Source organism: Ictalurus punctatus, chromosome 1 (assembly GCF_001660625.3).
Source record: "Ictalurus punctatus breed USDA103 chromosome 1, Coco_2.0, whole genome shotgun sequence".
NCBI classification, from domain to species: domain Eukaryota; kingdom Metazoa; phylum Chordata; class Actinopteri; order Siluriformes; family Ictaluridae; genus Ictalurus; species Ictalurus punctatus.
This window is the reverse complement of record NC_030416.2, coordinates 38,776,568-38,798,112: the sequence shown is the minus strand read 5'-3', so window position 1 is coordinate 38,798,112 and position 21,545 is coordinate 38,776,568. Positions and strand designations below refer to the sequence as shown.

The 21,545-nt window shown below is 41.0% G+C and overlaps 1 protein-coding gene across 2 annotated transcripts in view; it reads left to right on the top strand.

Annotated features, from left to right (window-relative positions):
- Positions 1 to 21,545, top strand: part of si:ch211-234p6.5 (uncharacterized) — a 49,237-nt gene that overhangs the window by 13,982 nt on the left and 13,710 nt on the right. For both annotated transcript variants that reach the window (XM_053684879.1, XM_053684884.1), the window contains exons 2-9: positions 10,857 to 10,923; positions 11,085 to 11,180; positions 11,627 to 11,699; positions 18,135 to 18,235; positions 18,417 to 18,535; positions 18,685 to 18,840; positions 18,957 to 19,101; positions 19,344 to 19,388. In XM_053684879.1, the coding sequence (XP_053540854.1) occupies positions 10,857 to 10,923; positions 11,085 to 11,180; positions 11,627 to 11,699; positions 18,135 to 18,235; positions 18,417 to 18,535; positions 18,685 to 18,840; positions 18,957 to 19,101; positions 19,344 to 19,388 (802 nt within the window). The remainder of the gene's footprint in view (positions 1 to 10,856; positions 10,924 to 11,084; positions 11,181 to 11,626; positions 11,700 to 18,134; positions 18,236 to 18,416; positions 18,536 to 18,684; positions 18,841 to 18,956; positions 19,102 to 19,343; positions 19,389 to 21,545) is intronic.

Sequence of the window (21,545 nt, the reverse complement as noted above, 5' to 3'; positions counted from 1 at the left end):
CATTTGTGCACTGAGTCAGACTAGTTAAAGCTTGGAAATGGTCAAACCTGCAGCACTGCAAGACTCTCCCAAAGGTAACAAAAACATTTTGGTCTTTAGTTAATTTAGCTAGTTCACAGTAAATAGCATGTAAGCATGACAAAGCACCTACTCCCTGCTCTCTCCACTTGGAGGCTTCTGCCTCATAACCACCTGAAGACTGCTTAAATAAAGCCCTTATTTTAGAATATTGTGCAAGATCAGCCAGCAAAGCCTTTTTCTTTTTTGGCATACCTTCTCTGCACCGCTGGCCATGGAATTTCTCTTTCTATCCATGTTTTGGCAATGAGTGCTAGATACTTTCAACAAGTGCTAGATACTAACTGCCTAAGATAGTATACTTTCAGTTGTGATTCTTGTGGACATGGGTGAATATCAAGACCAGAAGATAAGCTACAGATTAGAGTCACCAGCATCACAATAGCTTGTCAAACATTTGCACATTCTCATCTTGTATAAACATAAACATTGTAAATGTTTAACTCATGGCTTCCCAATCTTTTTAGGCAAACTGCGTGAGGGTGGGTGTATATTTTCACACACTCCTGACCATACATATGCTAGAATCCCTAGTGGTAGAAAAGTGTAACATCAGCTTATAAATGACATATTGTCTGTCATATCAGTATAATTGTGAGAGTAATTACTGATTTTGAGGCTCACAAGATGCAGACAGGTGACACAGACAGAATGTAAAGTAAAATCGTGCACATTTAAAGATTGATTGCCTTGTTTGAAGATTTGGCCCATGCAGCTTTGCGGAAAACTCTGTGCACAGTGTGAGGAGTGGATCATCAGTCCATTTCATTTGCCCAGTGCAGTTTTAGTGGATCTCTATTTTAGGGATTTTAGCTAGAAGTACATTTCAACAGAAATTGGAGATGGTCTTGGCATCCCAATGAACTACAGGTTAAATAATGACATCTTACTTTACCCCCATACACTTAAAATCTGGTTGTGCCACCTTTAGCAGAAATAACTGCAACAGAACTCTTCTGATAACTGGAGATCAGTCTTTCACTTACTTCTAGGACTAGGATTTACTCCTGCATTTTGGATCGTTGTCTTGCTGCAAAATCCAGTTGTGCTTGAGTTTCAACTTATGGACTGAAGACCGGACATTCTCCTTTAGGATTTTCTGCTGGAGAGCAGAATTCATGTTTTCCTCAATTACTGCAAGTTGCCCAGACCCTGAAGCAGCAGAGCATCCCCACACCATCACTCTTCCTCCACCATGCTTGACTGTAGGTATGATGATCTTTTTGTGGAATTCTGTGTTTGGTTTATGCCAGATGTAACGGGATCCCTGTCTTCCAAACAGGTCCATTTAAGACTCATCAGTCCACAGAATATTCTCCCAAAAGGTTTGAGGATCATCAAGGTGTGTTTTGGCAAAATTCAGACGAGCCTTGATGTTCTTCTGGGTTAGCAGTGGTTTTCACCTTGCCACTCTTCCATGGATCCATTTTCCCCCAGTGTCTTTCTGATAGTGGAGTCATGAACATTGACCTTTATTGATGAGAGAGGCCTGTAGTTCCTTTGATGTTGTGCTTGACTCTTTTGTGACTTCCTGGATGAGTCGTCGCGGTGCTCTTGGAGGAATTTTGGAAGGTCAGACACTTCTGAGAAGATTCACTACTGTACAAATGTTTTCCATTTGGAGATAACGGTTCTTTGGAGTCCCAGAGCCTTTGAAATAGCTTTGTAACCCTTCCCAGATTGATGTATTTCAATCTCCTTCTTCCTCATCATTTCTGGAATTTCTTTCAACTTTGGTGCACTGTGTTACTGGGTAAGATCTTTTAACCAACTTCATACTGCAGAAAAAGTCCTATAAAAAAAGTTATATAAAAGTTCTAACCCTAACCCTAGTCCAGCTGAACCCCATTATCAATGCACTTTCATAGATTTGAGGACTTAGTAATTATGGGGGCAAATACATTTTCACACAGGCCCAGTTGGTATTGGATAAGCTTTTGCTTCAAAAAAGTTACCCAAATAACAATAAATAATATTATCACTTAAAAACTGTATTTTGTGTTTACTCAGGTTACCTTTGTTTTATCTTTTTGTTTTGTTTTAATTTCTGAAAAAATTTAGTACAAGATTAGTACACAAAACAGAATACTTTTTCACAGCACTATAAATTGTTTATTTATTTATTAGAATAACTACTCATAAAAGTGCCAAATAAACTATTTTTGTTTCATTTTACTTCAAGCAACAGTATAGGAACAGATAAGTATTGAAGTAAATTAAAGTTTTAGAGACAAGGTTTACAATAACATTTTCTTGTATCTATAATGTAGGAGAAGTTATTTCTCGCAGAAGTCTGTAAACAGGTACTTTATTTAAACACACACATAATACAAAAATAGATGAAAAATATCCTTTTCAGTTCCTAAAACCAGTGTTCTTAAGCACCTGATAACTAAGGCTCCAGTTTCACTTGTGAAATCTTACACGTCTTAAAACACAATTTTCAAGCCTAATGGTCCAACAGTAAGATAACTGTAACTCTTTCTCTTGTCTACGTACTTTTCCGTGCATTTTCCCCAGAACATATACACACATATACATATATACAGTATCTCACAAAAGTGAGTACACCCCTCACATTTTTGTAAATATTTGATATCTTTTCATGTGACAACACTGAAGAAATGACACTTTGCTACAATGTAAAGTAGTGAGTGTACAGCTTGTGTAACAGTGTAAATTTGATGTCCCCTCAAAATAACTCAACACACAGACATTAATGTCTAAACCGCTGGCAACAAAAGTGAGTACACCCCTAAGTGAAAATGTCCAAATTGGGCCCAAAGTGTGAATATTTTGTGTGGCCACCATTATTTTCCAGCACTGCCTTAACCCTCTTGGGCATGGAGTTCACCAGAGCTTCACAGGTTGCCACTGGACAAGCGGAAGTAGATGTGTCCGCCTCCGAGGAGACAACACACTGCCCACTGTGGTTCGCCCTCACTACTCCCGTACCATTGGGGCTGAATGCCATGGTGCACACGTGGCCGAGGTCACGTCTGTATGCTTTTCCCCCGATTGCTCTGCTCCCACAAGTTCTAGCGAGAGTTCGCCAAGACCGTCTACGTCTGCTGCTAGTAGCACCTTATTGGCCAGCTCGAATATGGTTCTCGGAGATAATTTCCCTGCTCGACGGTACTCCTTGGGAGATTCCCATCCGCAGGGATCTACTGTCTCAAGCCGGAGGGTTGATTTATCACCCTCGGCCAGAACTATGGAAACTGTGGGTCTGGCTCCTGAGGGGCATCAGCTCATAGATTCTGGTCTCACAACCGAGGTTGCAGAGACCATGTTAAACGCTAGAGCACCATCCACAAGGAAATTGTATGCGCTCAAGTTGCGACTTTTTGTCTTGTGGTGTGAGGAATGTCAGCTAGACCCAGTGAACTGTGCAACAGCTACAGTCCTGGAGTTCTTACAAGAACGTTTCTCAGCCGGGTTGGCTCCTTCTACAATCAGGGTTACTTGGCTGCTGTTTCAGCCAGCCACGCCCCGGTTGATGGAGCCTCTATGGGGCAACATCCTCTAACTTCGAGGTTCATGCATGGTGTCAGATGGCTGAGGCCCATCTGCAGGCCACATATACCTTCCTGGGACCTTTCTGTGGTCTTGAAAGTTCTGTCAGGGGCCTCATTTGAGCCCTTAGAGTCAGCCTCTGAGAAGCTTCTGACTCTAAAGGTAGCTCTTCTACTGGCCCTGACATCTCTCAAGCAAGTGGGAGGTCTACAAGCTCTCTCTGTTGCCCCTTCCTGCCTTGACTTTGCCCCTGGATTAGCCAAGGCCTTCCTGTATCCTAGGCCGGATTATATTCCTAAAGTGCCTACATCAGCTGCCCACCCTTTGGTGTTGCAGGCTTTCTGCCCTCCTCCATTCCTCACACCGGAACAAGAGAGGATGCACCTGCTGTGTCCAGTAAGGGCTCTCTGTACTTACGTCCACCGCTCCGGCCAGTGGCATAAGTCGGCGCAGCTGCTGGTCTGCTTTGGCGGCAACAGTAAAGGTGATGCTGTGTCAATGCAGCGCATCTCTAATTGGATAGTGAAAGCAATCTCTATGGCTTACGAGGCACAGGAACCCTTGGGCTTGGGTCTTTTTGAACAGGCCGTACCCTCGGTATGACGGAGTGGGTATTCCCATTCCCATACTGTTATGCTAAATGCACCGTCAAGGTTCCCTTTGAAAGGGAACGTCGGGGTTATGAATGTAACCCTGTTCCCTGAGAAGGGAACGAGACGTTGCATAGCTCTGTCATACCAGGGCAGGCCTGTGAATTGCGTCTTCGCTTCAGATAATAGAGGCTGGCGGTGTGGTTCACACGTGCCATATATATATCATGTGACGTGCTTAATTGCCACGTCACCTGATCATGGCAGGCCTATAGTAAAGGCCTTATGTAAAATCATGCCTAAGTAGAGGCATGATTTTACATAAGCTTCAGATACTGGTCACGTGCGCAAGGCATTTCCCATACTGTTATGCTAAATACAACGTCTCGTTCCATTCTCAGGGAACAGGGTTACATGCGTAACCCCGACGTTTTTCTCCCATAGACAGGTCTCTGGTCTTCATGTACTTTAATTATTTTCACAACAAATGCAGTCTTCACAGGCAACTCAGGCCACTCAGGGGCTCAAACCAAGAGTCAGTCATTAAGAGCCATTAATTATTTAAACATTCAATCTAACAGGGCACACTTGGGTAACAAGAAACACCTAATAGTCACATGTTCCACTTTTTTGATCACTTGAATAAATGCGTGGGTTCAAACAAATGGTGCCATGTCCACTGCTGTTCACTCTGCTGTCTCATGACTGTGCAGCAATGCAGTACTCCAATTACATCATCAAGTTTGCCGATGAAACGACCGTGGTGGGTCTCATCAGCAAGAATGACGAGTCAGCATACAGAGAGGAGGTGCAGCAGCTAACGGACTAGTGCAGAGCCAATAACCTGTCTCTGAACATGAACAAAACAAAAGAGATGGTTGTTGACTTCAGGAGAGCACAGAACAACCACTCTCTATTGAACATCGATGGCTCCTCCATGGAGATCGTCAAGATCACTAAATTCTTTGTGTTCACCCAGTGGAGAACCTCACCTTGTCCTTATCCTTCAACTTCAGCTCCATAGCCAAGAAAGACCAGCAGCGCCTCTACTGAAAATAATTCCTCTAATTATTATTTACAGACCCCAGGGCCATATTCTGAATTCCTTGGTGAATTTGCGGTTTTTATCTCAAACCTGGTTGTTTCTCTAGACAAAGCTTTAATTGTTGGTGACTTTAATATTCATTTTGAGAACCTGGAAGACCCTCTGAGAAAAGCAGATGTGTTCATTCTAGATTCAGTAGGGGTCAATCAGAATGTATTCGGACCCACTCATAATGGTGGTCACACTCTTGATCTAGTACTGACAGTCAGATTAAATGTATAAAATATAGTCACATTTCCGCAGTCTGAAGCTATCTCAGATTATTATCAAATCTCGTTTAAAATGTGTCTTAGTCATAAAATATGCACTTTGTCATGCTACCCTGCCAAATATACATTCATGTCCACTACTGTACATAGATTTAACGAAAATCTCTGAGTTATCAGCCTCGATTGGATCACTGTCTGACCTCACAGAACTTGATAAGGCGGCTGAATACTTTGAGTCAATAAACCACTACACTCTAGATAAGCAAGAATTAGCAAGAATTCAAAGAAAAACATTGGAGAGGAAAAAAAAAACTAGCTCCTTGGTACAACAATCACACACGCACCTTAAAACAGACCACTCAAAAATTAGAACATCAGTGGAATCAAACTAAATTGGTAGTATTTCAAACAGCATGGAAGGAGAGCTTTGCTAGCTACAGAAGGGCTCTTAGTGCTGCTTGATCAACTTTCTCCAGGAGACCACAATGAAGGATGCACACCACCAGTATGTAGTAGCAATGACTATATGACTTTTTTTAATGGAAACAATATAAAATATCAGGCAAAAAATTCAGACTATTACTTAAAGTCAACAATTTGATAACTCATGATGTAGATGACAATATAACCACATCAGATCAGTGATTAGAAAGTTTCACAAACTAGTTTCACTAATTTCCTCATCACAATCATCACCTTGTGTACTAGACACCTTACTTACATGTTTCTTCAAACAGATACTACCAGAATCAATCAAACTTCTTCTACAAATAACCAATTCTTCCCTTAGCACTGGCTATGTACCTAAATCATTTAAACTAATTATAATGAGTCTTTACTGATCACATATACTGTACATATGTGAAATTCTTTTCTTTGCATATCCCAGCACGTTATGAAGTTGGGGTCAGAGTGCAGGGTCAGCCATGACACAGCACCCTGGAGTAGAGAGGGTTAAGGGCCTAGCTCAAGGGCCCAACAGTGGCAGCTTGGCAGTGCTGGGGCTTGATCCCCCGAGTTTCTGATCATTAACCCAGAGCCTTAACCACCAAATCACCACTTTCCACCATCTATTTACTACTAGCAGTTATCAAACCCCTGATTAAAAAACATGACCTCGACCCCTGTCAGAGACAGCACTGGTTAAAGTATCAAATGACCTACTACTGACCTCTTTTCAGGGTTGTGTCTCCTTGTTTGTGTTGCTTGACCTTATTGCAGCTTTTGATACTATAGATCATACTATTCTCTTTGATATATTAGAAAATGTTGTTGGCATTAAGGGAACAGTCCACTCCTGGCTCAGGTCTTATTAGACCGATCGTTATCAGTTCGTATATGTAAATGGAGACTTCTCTATGCATACTGAGGTAAAGTTTGGTGTTCCACAAGGATCTGGTTTAGGTCCACTGCTTTTTACTTTCATCTCAGAAATATTTCTAAGATAAGAAATATAATGTCACTACACAAGGCAGAAATATTAGTTCATGCTTTCCTTTGTTAGCACTTACAGTGATTCTGACTTCTGGGAACAAAACGTCAGAGTGTCCCCTTTAAAAAATAACAAAACCATTCATGCACTCCAAATGCACACAAAACAAGAAATTTGAACTCGAACTATGAACTGGGAGCGGAAAGACCAGCGTGGACTAAATTAACTATAGTTTAACCTAACTAAATTTATCAAGGAGCATAACATTGACAACGCATAAAACTATATTATCTGTTAGATTTAAATAATCTCAGGTTATGTCCTTCAGTCCTCTGTCAGCCTTACAGCCTTTTATTTCTTTTAACTCTTAGTTCTGTGCTATGAGCAAGTAGTGTGTTGCAGAGCACGCCACTGAATCATAACATCCTGACAAAAACAGTCTTGTTACACTGCCAAAGGTCCAAACAATTCAATTATATAAAAATATTTAGTCCAAAGCACATTTTATATCAATAAATCCACAAGAACTGCTGGTGCGTCATTCCAAATCATCTCAGAAGACCTCATTGTTCTCCATATCTACACTGTGCATGAGTGAACACATCTAAATGCCAGAGCGCATAATGACCCCTGGGCTGAGACCTACTGAATGACACCTCATTTGAACCAATAGGAGCTTCCATGTACTGCCTTCAAAATTCAATGATAGTCTGTGCTTCAGCAAGCTCATTCCCCTTTTCCTACATGAACAGAGCGAGCTGTGTAATGGCACCTGTGGAGATGACTGGACCAACGTGTAGCCTGTGAACTGCTGAAAAGAATGACATCTTGCTTCATGGGTGTGTTTCAGCACTTCAACTTAAGTCCCTGCGTAAATCTCGAGTGCATAAAAGTGCACAAAGGTTTATTTGGTATTGTTATAAAGTTTGAACTCAGACTAGGAAAGGCTTCATGCTGTGGTCCAGTTGTGTTTACCAGCTAATAGCTCCTACCTGTAGACATCTCCAGGCCTCTGTATGCAAAAATAATAAATAAATAAATAAATAAATAAATCAGGCAGAAAAAAACCTTTCTGTTTCAGTGTGTTTAAACCTCTATTACTCAATACCAGTAGCACTTACAGTGATTCTGACTTCTGGGAACAAAACGTCAGAGTGTCCCCTTTAAAAAAAAAAAAACATTCATGCACTCCAAATGGTTCTAGAACAGCTTTAATTGTACTTTGGGTATGCCTTGGATAGGTGTTTCAGACTAATTTTACTGAAACTTGTTATGTGTTTATAAGGAGCTCTAGCTCCAATTGATTGATCCCATTTTTCAAATGAGATTACGAGATAGATTAAGAGCAGTGTGATGTGCTTATTTTGTTATCTACAAAATCACTACAGAGTTAAAATAACACTGCTCAAGGACAAAAATTATTGTCTCTGAGTGTGAAAAACTAAACTTAAGGCAGAGATCCAACAGAAAACTAGTGATGTTTGTCACATTGCGGGACCTAAGGGAGCAGAGTACGGACGCAGGTGCAGGTAAAGACGTATTTATTTAAGGGCAGGCAGACAAATCCAATCTTAATCCAAAAACTTAGTCAAGACAGGCAAAGGGTCGGGCGATCGGCAAACAGGCATAAACGGGGAAAAGAAGGAATCAGAGTCGTGGTCACAGAAAACAGAGTCACAACACAAAACAAGAAATTTGAACTTCAACTATGAACTGGGAGTGGAAAGACCAGCGTGGACTAAATTAACTATAGTTTAACCTAACTAAATTTATCAAGGAGCATAACATAGACAATGCATAAAACTATATTATCTGTTAGATTTAAATAATCTCAGGTTATGTCCTTCAGTCCTCTGTCAGCCTTACAGCCTTTTATTTCTTTTAACTCTTAGTTCTGTGCTATGAGCAAGAAAGTGTGATTTACCACAAAGCGTTCAGGCGCCTGGAGAGTCTAAATGAACACACACTGACACAATGCTGTTCACAGAGACATCCAGTTTATTTAGTCTAAAACAGGAGTATTTATACACATTGATAACAGCATTGCGTAGTAGGTTTCTGCTTGTGCAGGTGCTAGACAGATTTAGACAAAACACACAGCACACTACGAAAATAAGTCTTTTCAAGATATAGAAAATACATGTGTCAGCTATAATAAAGGATGGCAGTTGATCAGTTTATTCAAAGAGGTAATTAAATGAACACATTCATCATAGGTATTTGATAACAGTTCATAATATAAGAGAAGTACATTATATAAGAGAATTTCCTTTCATTAACTATATCTAATACTCCGCGTTGTGTACTGGGAGGCGCACGGTATTTATAGCAAACAAAATCAGAATTGAGTGCTGACAGCTGAAAACACTGAAGACACATCCTCGAACCACAACCAACGACAGTACAGGGAGGAGACAGAACAGAAACAAAACAAATGCACATGTCCACAGTAAACAATGTCATGGTTGTCAACAATCGAAGAGCATGAACTCGCTGAGCACTCGTGCACGTAGCTCATGCATGTGCGCATCCTCTCATCTCTCCAAGCACGCTGCCAGAAGGGGAGATCGTGACAGTGTTAGTATAAGATTGTATAGAAATGAGCTCACAAATATGCGAGTGAAGAAAGAGAAACTAAGATCAAAGAGGCACTTTATATAGACCTAATGGGTTTTATATAGATATCATAAGGAACATCATACAATCAGGTTGGATTCAGGTTACCAAATAATAAAGCACTTTAACATTTACGGCATTTGGCAGATGCCCATATACAGAGCAACTTACATTTATCTCATTCATACAACTGAGCAGTTGAAGGTTAAGGGCCTTGCTGAAGGTCCCAGCAGTAGCAACCTGCGGTGTTGGGATTTGATGACATGACCTTCTGATCAGAAGTTCAACATCTTAACCACTGAGCTGCTCTGATATGAATTGCGAGCCGAGGAATGATTCATCCTGACGGGATTCTTGTGAATCTATGTGTGGAGATCTTCATTTGAAGTGCACCGAAGGCTCTTGACAATTAGTGAGTTGCTCGCAAACCCTTTCTGGAGGCATTTGGTGGGTTATACAAGTAGATGAAAATAAAGTAATAAGAAAGGAAAGATGACTGCTTTTTGGTTGAGTGTAATATAATCATACTGCTTATAGGGCCCAAGTGCACACAAATACCATTGGCTTTTCTGCCAAAAAAAGTTTTTCTGGAGATGTCTCTTTTCATTCATTCACAAAGGTGCTGGACCTGAGTGAGTAATAGAAAGAGAGAAACTGTCCCTTGGGGGCTTTTATCCCAGGGGGTCTCAGTTAGAATCACTTTCCCCTTTGTTCCCATAAGATGCAGGAATGGTGGTACCTATTATGGTTGGTGGCAGATTAGGTACCAACAGGCTCCCAGTAAAATTTCACATTGATGATAAAATACTATTATTGACCTATAAAGCACTGAATTGTCTCGTGCCACAGAACCTGAATGAACTTTTGGTCTTTTAAAAAATACCTTTTTGGTCTCGCCACGCCTACTTCCGTCAAAAGGTGCAGGCTATTTGTTGGTACCTGGAATAGCGAAGGCTACAGAAGGGGGAAAAGCTTTCTCTTATAGAGCCCCACAGTTATAGAACAGTCTTCCAATTAGTGTTCTGGACACAGACACAGTCTCAGTGTTTAAGTCTAGGCTTAAAACGTATTTGTTTACTCAAGCTTTTTGTGAATAGTTTTTTTCTTAGGTAAAGGAGCAGATCTAGAGGCTGCCTTTTAGTTATGATGTCATAGCTAGTCTTGCTGGAGTCCCTGCTTTCACTCTGGACACAATGTACATATTCTTAAATCATTACAGGGCAAGAGCTCATTTAATAATTTGTGTTTTCTCTGTCTCTTCCTCCTCTGTCTGTCTGTCTGTATGTCTGTATGTATGTAACTATCTGCAGGATGATGGAACAGGACAGAGTGAGTCAAGCCTCCAGCGTGGTTACAGTTTCATCAACCAGAGACAATGTGTGTTCATCAAACACACACACACACACACACACACACACACACACACACACACACACACACACACACATGCACACACGCATGTGTCTTCCTGTCCTAATGAGAACAAAACAGAAAAACTGTGTGTGTGTGTGTGTGTGTGTGTGTGTGTGTGTGTGTAGGTTGACAAGAAACTGCAATCGTTCTGTAAAAGGTCTCGCTCAGTGCAGCGAGATCCGAACTGTGCAGTAGTAATCAGAGGCTGGCTTTATAAAAGAGTGAGTACAATTATTGTTATTATTATTATTATTATTATTATTATATTATTATTATTATTATTATTCACCGTTAAAGTAAATCCCATCTAAAACCTAATTACTGTTCTAAATCAATGCTCATGACCCGATGCCCCAATGATCAAATTACTGTATGTACATTAAATCATTTTAAAGGTCACTATATCCACATTTCCACATGAAAGATATAAATTTAAGGTAAAAGATTGGTACCGTTTTTCTGAGAGTGTACAACATTACAGTTTTTGACAATGCACATAAATACCAGTGTTCATATTTGTGCTACAGTACACTAAGCTACACTGTAAAAGTGCAAAAGATTCCTCCTCATGGCTGCTTCACAAAACTCTTTTCCACCCTGCAGTATAAAGTCTCTGTCTTGATGCTGAGACAAGCCCTGGTGTCTCTCTCTCTGTCTCTCTCTCTAGGACAGTACAGGGCTGAAGCTGTGGAAGAGGAGATGGTTTGTTTTGTCTAACTACTGTCTCTTTTACTATAAAGGTAAGTTCATTCATTCATTCATTCATTCATTCATTTTACTTTTACTTTTCTTGGTGTGTTGCAGTGGCAACAGGTCAGTTCAGACTTCTGTATCTCTAGCCACAGATCCCAGCCACTCCTGGGGATCCCCAGACATTCCCCAGCCATCTGTAGGATATATAATCTCCAACAGGCCTTTTCTCTGTCCCAGGGTCTCTGTTCAGTGGGATATCTCTGATACTGCTCTACAGGGATCTGACTAGGGGGTGCCATTGTAAGGTGCCTTAACCACCTTAACTGGGACTATTCAGAGGCTCTGCATCTCTACACCAAGGCTCTTCTGGATTGTTGAGCTCCTCACCGTATCATGGAGATTAAGCCCAGAAAACCTATTATTAGTACCCCCAGCTCATGACCATTAGGTGACATTCATTGACCAGTAAACAGAGAGCTACATTCACAAAGTGAATTCCTGATTCATCACCAAAGACTGGTACAGAAACTGTAACATATTTCTGACTCAGTCCATCTGTCAATCTCACCCTCTCTTTCACCATCACTTATGGTAAGATCCCAAAATTCTTAAACTCCTCCACCAGTGGCAAGGTCTCTCCCTCTTTTCTCCCCTCCCTCTTTTCTTGGAGAAAACCAAGGTCTCACATTTGGAGGTGCTAATTTTCTTCCCAGTCACTTCGCACTCAACAGCAAAATGTTCAAGAGTATGTTGGATATCAAGTTGGTACATTAAGAACATCATCATCTGCAAATAACAGGGATGTTACCTCTGGCCCCCCATGCTGAATCTTGATATACTGTCCCCAACAAATGTTGAGGCACTCAATCACAGGCTTTCTCCAAATCCACTTGTAGACTGTATAAGCGTACCCCAAAGTTGGACTCCAAAACACCAGAGATTTCTGCCACTTCCTCCTTACAGGCGGATATGTTCCCTGGGTTAAGGAGGCCATCACAGTTCCCCTTCCATTGCTCAACATAATCCACAGTAGAGGTCAACACACATTCTTCCTTAACAGAGCGTTTGCATGGTCTCACCTCCCAATCCTCTCCAAACTCAGCACATGCCCAGGTTTTCACTTCTGCAACTGCTTTTGCCACAGCCATTGTGGCTCTCCTATACCTCTCAGTTGTAAACATTTCTCCGAAGGCCTTCTTCTTGATGGCTTCCCTTACCACTTGTGTCCACCTGCATGTCCTTGGGTTACCACCATAAGGGACACCAACAACCTTCTGCCTTCGGCCACAGCTTTTTGCAGTTGCTTATATGATCAATGTCTTGAATTCAGACTTAGAGTTCCAGACTCCACTCAGTACGTGGGAGTCCTTTCAGAGCTGGGAGTTAAATTAGTCTCTCCCAGAAACTTCAACTAAATGCTCCCAAGTATCGCAGTAGGTTCTGGTTTACCAGGTAAATATGTCCAAAGCTAGCCGCCAAGTGGTGATCAAATGACAATTCTGTCCATTTTCTTAACTGAGCATGTAAAACCTCAAGTCTGATGCCCTCAAGTCAACTACACTTAGGAGCATTTAGTGTTCAAACAATGTTTGAACACCTTGTGTTCAAACAATGTTTGGAGTCCTTGGCTTCCAAAGACGTATAATAAACTTTCATCACTTGGGATCAGATTCAGGAGGGACTTTCTCCTAGTCATTTACATTTACATTTATGCAGATGTTCATTTATAAACTCTATTGGGGTGATTAGTACGTTACAGTTAGAAGTTAGCTGGATCATGGATTGCATGAGAAATGCAGTTGTGAAGCAAGAAGGACGATTGGTTCTCCATGGTTACCCCAGGTTTTCATGCAGTGAAATATGGTGCGATCTGGAAGTTACCCAGGGTGATCACAAGATCTTGATGTGGGAGGCAACTCCAGGGATGTACAGCATGTACCAGTGTGTGTCACTTTGGAGCCAGACTGGTTAGAATATTGAAGACTATTCTGGGTGTGATAGAGAGACAGCTGAATTGTAGATGGCACATTTTTAGAAATGTCTTTTTTTTATTTTAGAAAGAAAATTGAGTGGTGATGCTGGGCAGTAGTTGATGATGTCTGAGGTAGTGGGTTTCTTCAGGATGGGAATAACCCTTGCTGTTGAGCATGCAGTCAGTACATTAACAGATGTTATGGAGTCATAGAAGAGAATAGATCAAAGGGAGGAGATCTTGTGAGATGGCCCAGAGCATTGTGAAAAGGGTGGGGTCCAGATGGCAGGTGGTGGGATTTCAGGACAAGATGATCTTGAGGAGCTCTTCTTTGGATAGAAGAGAAAAATGTTTCAAAGAAAGAGGAGGGGAATCCTGAATATTTAGTGTTGGAATAAGGGTAAGAGTGAAGGGCTGGCACATTTGTACCAATTGTCTGATCAAAAAAGGTGGCACAGTCATCAAAAAGTGAAGAAAAGATGAACTTGAGGATCATGTACAGAGGCTTCCAGCTCGTTCTTGTAGAAGGGTTATATCACATCTGATGAGAATTTGGACAGAAGAGAGGTGAATGAATGAACATCTGGTGCCTAATTCAAGTGGTAAAAAGGGTCTGGAAGGTTTAATAGGGTAGTTTTGGTGAGAGTAGTATGAATAGTTGCTAACTGGCAGGATAGGAAGAGTGAGGGTGGATACTAAGTGATAATCTGAGATGTGGAGCAGGGTAAAATTGATGTTTATATCTGGGAAGGGTTGATGAAGACCAGCTCCAGGCCCACTCCAAGTATCTTTATCTTTCCCAAAATTAGCATTGTGATGTCTTCCAGGAGCACTATGCAGTCAGTAAGAAGTTCACTTTTGAGCACCTGCTCAGAGTATGAATACTCTGAACTGCTATTTGGTGCATACACACAAACAACAGTCAGAGATTTCCTTCCTCAGGAAGTTTTCCTTCCTGAACAACCCTCTTGTTCATGAATAAAATCTGTGAGGCCCTCAGCCTATGCCCGGTGATTATCACCACACGTGCCTCCCATGGGAGTTCAATAGTTGGAGAGAGTGGATGTATGGTTGACTACATGTTGTCCAGATCTCTCACATTTATTCTCTTTCCCTGCCAAAGACAATTTTCATTCCAAGGGTCTAGTCCATCTAAGACTGTTCATTACATGCCTGTCCCTGGCTGGCACTACACCTGATTAACACTTTTCATCTTGTAGCCCACAAGATTGCTCCATTTTGCCCGATAATCATCATTACATGATGATGAAAATGAAGCCTTTGTCACATACATTACAGTCCAGTGAAATTATTTTTTTTTCACATATCCAAAATTGTTAGGAAGCTGGGGTTAAAGTGCAAGGACAGCCATGATACAGCACTCCTGGAGCAGATAGGGTAAATGGCCTTGCTGAACAGCCCGACAATGGCAGCACGCCAATGCTGGGGCTTTAACCCCCACCCTTCAGATCAGTAACCCAGAGCTTTAACCTTTGATCCACCACTGCCCTCAATGATGCTGCCATTTATCTATCTATCTTATGTTTGTGGCCTAGACACCAGATGTGTGCTTGTTGCCTGGCTGCAAGGGTGTGTCCCCATAGCCCTCTGGGCGAGTACACCAAGCCTTCCCCCACCCCTCCCCACTGTGATTTTCTCCCTAATTTAGTCTTGGCCAATTCCCGCCCAGCAGCCAGGTCTCCCCTATCAACCAGGGAGGATGAAGGTTAACACATGCTTCCACTGAGACACATGAAGCCAACTAACTGGATCTTTTTAAACTGCTGCCCATGTATGAATCACAGGGCAGTATAACACATTCAGAGGAAAGTGCTAGCTGCCCTCTTCTGCATGTATAAGCACACAGATACCCACTATTGGCTAGCATCACCCTGATTGACAGAGGAGAGAGAGTATTTGCCTACCATCCAGAGACTTTGGCCATGTTTCTCTCTTGGACTGCAGGCCACATTGACCTTTAAAGCTTTTATTTTTAGATAAACTCTTAGCTGCATCATGATCCTAACTGTGCAAAACTATGCTAACATATGTCATATTTCCAGGGTCCTGCTTTACATTCTGTGCTATTTATGTCTCCTAACTGTGCCATGCACAGTGGTGTATAACCTGACAAACAAGAATGCCTGTTTCATTAAAATATCTAGTAGATATCTGTACAACATTGAAAATATGATGTTTTGGGGAGACGTTACATACACATCCGCAACAATATCTACCCCATAAGAAACTTAGTTCTTTTCCCAAAGTCCATTTTCAGGGCTGAACCTAGTCACTGTCACAATTAATTTCTTTCATAATATAGTCCAAAGTAAATCTTTTTTGAGTTTTTAATTGCATATTCAATATAAAAATCAGGTTATTATTTGACAACCTCTTTACTCCGATGTGCACAGAGCAGCAGTGAGACATTATTGTTTCATATAGTCATATGTACATGTATGTGTATATTTGTTATGTATATATGTATGTGTATATATATATATATATATATATATATATATATATATATATATATATATATATATAAAGTACACCCTCCTACAATTCAATGTTTTAAGTTATCAGGGCCTATATACTTCAATACACAAACACATAACCTCAAGTGACAACAAAAACACACAACAGACTTCAGTATGGAGTAATTTTTTCCCCAAAAGTAAACCACACTTTAGAAACCAGATGGGAAAAAATAAGTACAGCTGGGAAGGGCCGTCTGTAGAACGTCTGTAGGCCGTCTGTAGAACGGTGAATTTGAAATTCACCTTTCTACAGTGAGAACGATTTATTATTTTTTCATCTTATCTTATCTTATTTATTTATTTTTACAAATGGAGAACCTTTAAAGCAGTTACCAATCTTCAAAGGAGTGGGTGTCCCAGCAGATCCAGTCCAAGGTACAGTCCAGACTGTTTAATGCTTAGAGATAGAAAGAAAAACCCCAGCGCTACTAGGCCTCTGCAAGCACATTAAATGGTTATGTTCATGATGCCCAAATCAGAAAAAGACTGAACGAGTATGGCTTTCATGGAAGTGTGGCTTCGAAGGAACCTTTCTCTCCAAAAAGAATGCAGAGCACAACTCAGGTTTGCAAATTTGCATCTGAACAAACCACAAAAGTTCTGGAACTATATCCTTTAAACCTATGAGACCAATGTGGAGAAGTTTGGTTATCATACACAGCACCATGTTTGGTAAAAACCAAACAAAGCATATCACCACATACACCTCATACCAGCTGTCAAGCATGTTGTTGGAGGGGTGATGATTTGGGCTTGTTTTGCAGCCACAGGACCTGGGAAACTTACAGCCATTGAGACAACGATGAGACAATGATTCTACATTATACCAGAATATTCTTCAGGAAAATGTGAGACCACCTGTCCAGCAGCTTAAGCTGGCTGAAATTGTGTCATGTAACAACGATCCCAATCACACCAGCAAATCAACATCTGAATGGCTAAAAAAGAAATATATCAAGGTGTTGGAATGACTAAATCAAAGTCCAGACCTCAACCCCACTGAGATGCTGCAGTGAGATCTTAAGAGAGCTGTGCATAAACAAATCTCCTCAAACATTAACGAAATGAAGCAATGTTGTAAAGAAGAGTCGGCTAGAATTCCTCCAAAACGATGTAAGAGACTGATGAACCCCTACAGAAAACATGTACTTCAAGTTATTGTTGCTAGGTGGTTCTACATGTAACTGATTTATAGGGTGTACTTATTTTTCCCAAATAGTTTCTGAATGTTGGTTTACTTTTTGGGAAAAAAATGACTCCATATTGATACCTGTTTTTATTTATTTATTTTATTTTAAAAGGTTTTCTGTCAAGTGTCAGACCTTCACTGTAAAAATGTCGGAGTAATAAGTTTCATTTTGGGTATGTCATTCAGACGGAAAAAATACCCTTAAATTGCAAGGGGTTAAAGTTAATGATTAACAAAGGCTATGATGCTCACACTCAAGCTCTTTTTAACTTGGCACTGCTTAACATTATACATTAAATCTATAATCGCACTATCTGGTGTCATTCAGATGGGATTAGGTTCCCTTTTGAGTCTGGTTCCTTTTAAGATTTCTTTCTTGTCATATCAGGGAGTTTTTCCTTGCCACAGTCTCCTCTGGCTTGCTCAGTATGGATATTTTAATTTAAAAATTTTATCTATATATGGATTTCTGTAAAGCAGCCGTGTAATAATGTCCATTTCAAAAGCACTATGTAAATAAAAGTGAATTTATCCACAATTATTATTCTGATTGTCTTAAATGGAGCCTAATAGAAATGCATGGTATTGAAAAAATAGTGTCAGAGACTGCAGTGATTAAAGCACGAAGATGTGTCTGATTTAGATAATCTGATAATCCTGATCCCACTGTGTGCGGCAGAAATCAGATCACAGACTAAAGACGTTTTAACAATGATAAAGCAGACAAAACCAGAGCAGGTGCTAATACTGTCTCACTCTCCTGTCTTTCTCTCTCTCTCAGACAGTAGGGAGGAATGTGTGTTAGGAAGTCTTCCTCTCCCCAGCTATAAGATTTTCTTCTGCTCTCCAAGAGAGTGTAAGAACAGGAAGTATGCGTTCAAGGTGTGTATTTGTGTGTGTGTGTGTGTGTGTGTGTGTGTGTGTGTGTGTGTGTGAATAAATCTGGACAGAATTTTGGAAAAAAATACGTTGCAATTTGCAAAAAAGTTGTGTGTGTGTGTGTGTGTGTGTGTGTGTGTGTGTGTGTGTGTGTGTGTGTGTGTGTGTGTGCAAATGTGTGTAGGTGGTTCATCAGGGAATGCGTTCATATTTGCTCAGTGCTGATACTCAGGAGGACATGTTGGGTTGGGTCAGAGCTCTCAGCCAGTCAGCATGCATGGAGACTGATGACCTCATTAACAGGTGCACCAATCACTGACCTTTAATCAGACAAATTATAACAATTAAAGCTAATACAGAAATATAGAGATTTTTTTTTTAAATTAAAAGCAAATGTAAACAGACACGGACCAAATTTAGGTTAAATATTTTAAAATATATATTTATTGTAGACGCTGCTCCAGCTATCACGACTTCTCTCAGATAGGGGGCAGCACTGAGTCAGTGAACCCCCTGCATGTGTACAGGACCCACAGCAAACCATCTCATTGTACTTTGGGGAGTGTGGACATGGCAGATCACAGAGGCAGAGAAAGAGCTACATACAGGTGACACATTTACAGATGATGCACTTTACCCTGTGTTTCATTTCACTTTCTCACAGCTCTCTCTCTCTCTCTCTCTCTCTCTCTCTCTCTCTCTCTCTCTCTCTCTCTCTCTGTAGTTCTGATACTCGAACCCGGTCTCTGAGTTTGGACCGCACAGGTGAAGATCACATCCTATGTCAGAGGTCAGTTCCATCGACCCCCAGAAGTCATTATGAGTCACGACCTCGCAGCCCACTGGGCAGAGTTGACCTACGACCTCAGGTAAGTACACCTGCACACATTAACCCTGCCCTTAAACAGGTGGACTAGCCAGGGGACACATGATGAAGCTCCCTATCTCTCACTCTCTGTATTTACCTCTTAATCTGTCTCTGTGTCTGCAAGGCTGTGTGTATGTTTAAGATTCTCTGTGTATGTGTTTATGTGTGTGTGTGTGTGTGTGTGTGTGTGTGTGTGTGTGTGTGAATTAGACTACATTCTGTATTTATTTCCTTTTCTCTTAGGTTTATTCCACACACCACTCACCTGTACATAAAGCAGAAAGCAAGGTATACACTATACACACACTACACACACATACACACTGTACACACTACACATACTACAGAGAGACAAACTATACAGTCTACTCACACGCTTTATACACTATACACACACTAAGCACATTATACACACTATGCACACCACACACACTAATTTCATTATACGCACATTAGAGACATACTATATACACTAAATTCACATTTATAGCATTTAGCAGAGGCCCTTATCAGTTCCTCCAGAATTGCGTGATTATGCAATAACAGAACTCAAAGCAAAGTCAAGCAAACTCCGAATATCCAGAGGAGCTTGAATTTATAAAAAGCAGATTTTCCATGGATTTGGGAAAAGATGCATCATGTGACATCATCACAACACGCACTCAGCCAAAACCTTCTTCAAGTCACGTGTGTCAAACATAAGCACAGCTAAAAGATCTCATTTACCTACAAATATCACTTTGAAAGGCCATGCAAAACTATTTTGTGCAATTACAATTTTGCCAATTCAATACAAAAAAGCACAAAAAACTCAGCAACATCCTGTATACACTGCCTTATCCACAGTGACTTATAGTGGATCCTCATGCTAGTTCACTGTGTCAGGGACTAAGAATACTATCAGTTCAGTTTTATTTGTATAGTGCTTTTAACAGTGGACATTGTTACAAAGCAGCTTTACAGAAATATGTAAATTCAGGATTTAGATTTTAAATTCATAAATTCATCCCTAATGAGGGGGGACATGGTTAGTACATTTGCTTCACACCTCCAGGGTTGAGGTTTTGATTCCCGCCTCAGCCCTGTGTGCACGGAGTTTGCATGTTCTCCCCGTGCTTTGGGGGTTTCCTCCAGGTACTCCGTTTTCCTCCCCCAGTCCAAAGGCATGCGTTGTAGGCTGATTGGCATCTCTAAATTGTCCGTAGTGTGTGAAAGTGTGTGATTGTGCCCTGCAATGGGTTGGCACCTCATCCAAGGTGTCCCCTGCCTCATGCCCCGAGTTCGCTGGGATAGGCTCTAGGCTTCCTGCAACCCTATGTAGGATACATGTACAGAAAATGGATGGATGGATGGATCCCTAATGAGCAGCCAGAGGCGACAGTGGTAAGGAAAAACTCCCTGAGACGATATGAGGAAGAAACCTTGAGAGGAACCAGATTCAAAAGGGAACCCGTACTCATCTGGGTGATGCCGGATAATGCGATTATAAATAAATACACCCTTCTATAAATTTGCTAATACTACACGGTCAAATAGTGCAGTTGTGTAACCAGGAAATTCATTACAGTTTCTACATGAAGTCTGTCTTGTTGAACGTCTCCACTGTTCACTGATGGAGACTTGAGTGTAAAACTGTTTCTGGTAATTGCAATCCAAAGACATCTTCATGGTTTTTAAGTGGTACCATTCTCAGTAATCTCAGTGATCTTTAGTCTGCACCATGTGGGGACATCCTCAGCAGCAGCATGTGACCTCCAAATGATGAGAACTTCAACCAGAAGAAGAGCATCAGGATGGATCAGGCAGGTCCGGAGCGCAGAAGGAGTCAGGAACACTGGCATCTCAGGAGTATCATGTGAAGCTCAACGTGAGGGGGGGGGGGGGGGGGGGGGGGGGGTTAGAGTCTAATAATTCTGTTGGGGAGGTTAGTACAGCATTAAAAACACAAGACAAGGATATTTTAAAAATAAATAATGACGATAATTCAAGTTCTTGGTGAAGAGGTAGGTCTTCATTCTTTAAGTCATCCAGTGACTCAGCTGTTCAGACAGCCAGGAGAAGTTCATTCACCTCTTGGGTGCCATGGTTGGTCCAACTGAGCAGTGCCAGTGGCTCAGAGGGAGTGTGAGGTACAGCAGGGTGCATGTTATACACACACTATACATACATGATACACTATACACACTCTATACATACATGATACACTATAACACACTATGCATACATGATACACTATACACACACTATACATACATGATACACTATACACACACTATGCATGCATGATACACTATACACACACTATACATACATGATACACTATACACACACTACACATACATGATACACTATACATACATGATACATTATACACACACTACACATACATGATACACTATACACACTATACGTACATGATACATGATACAGTATACACACACTATA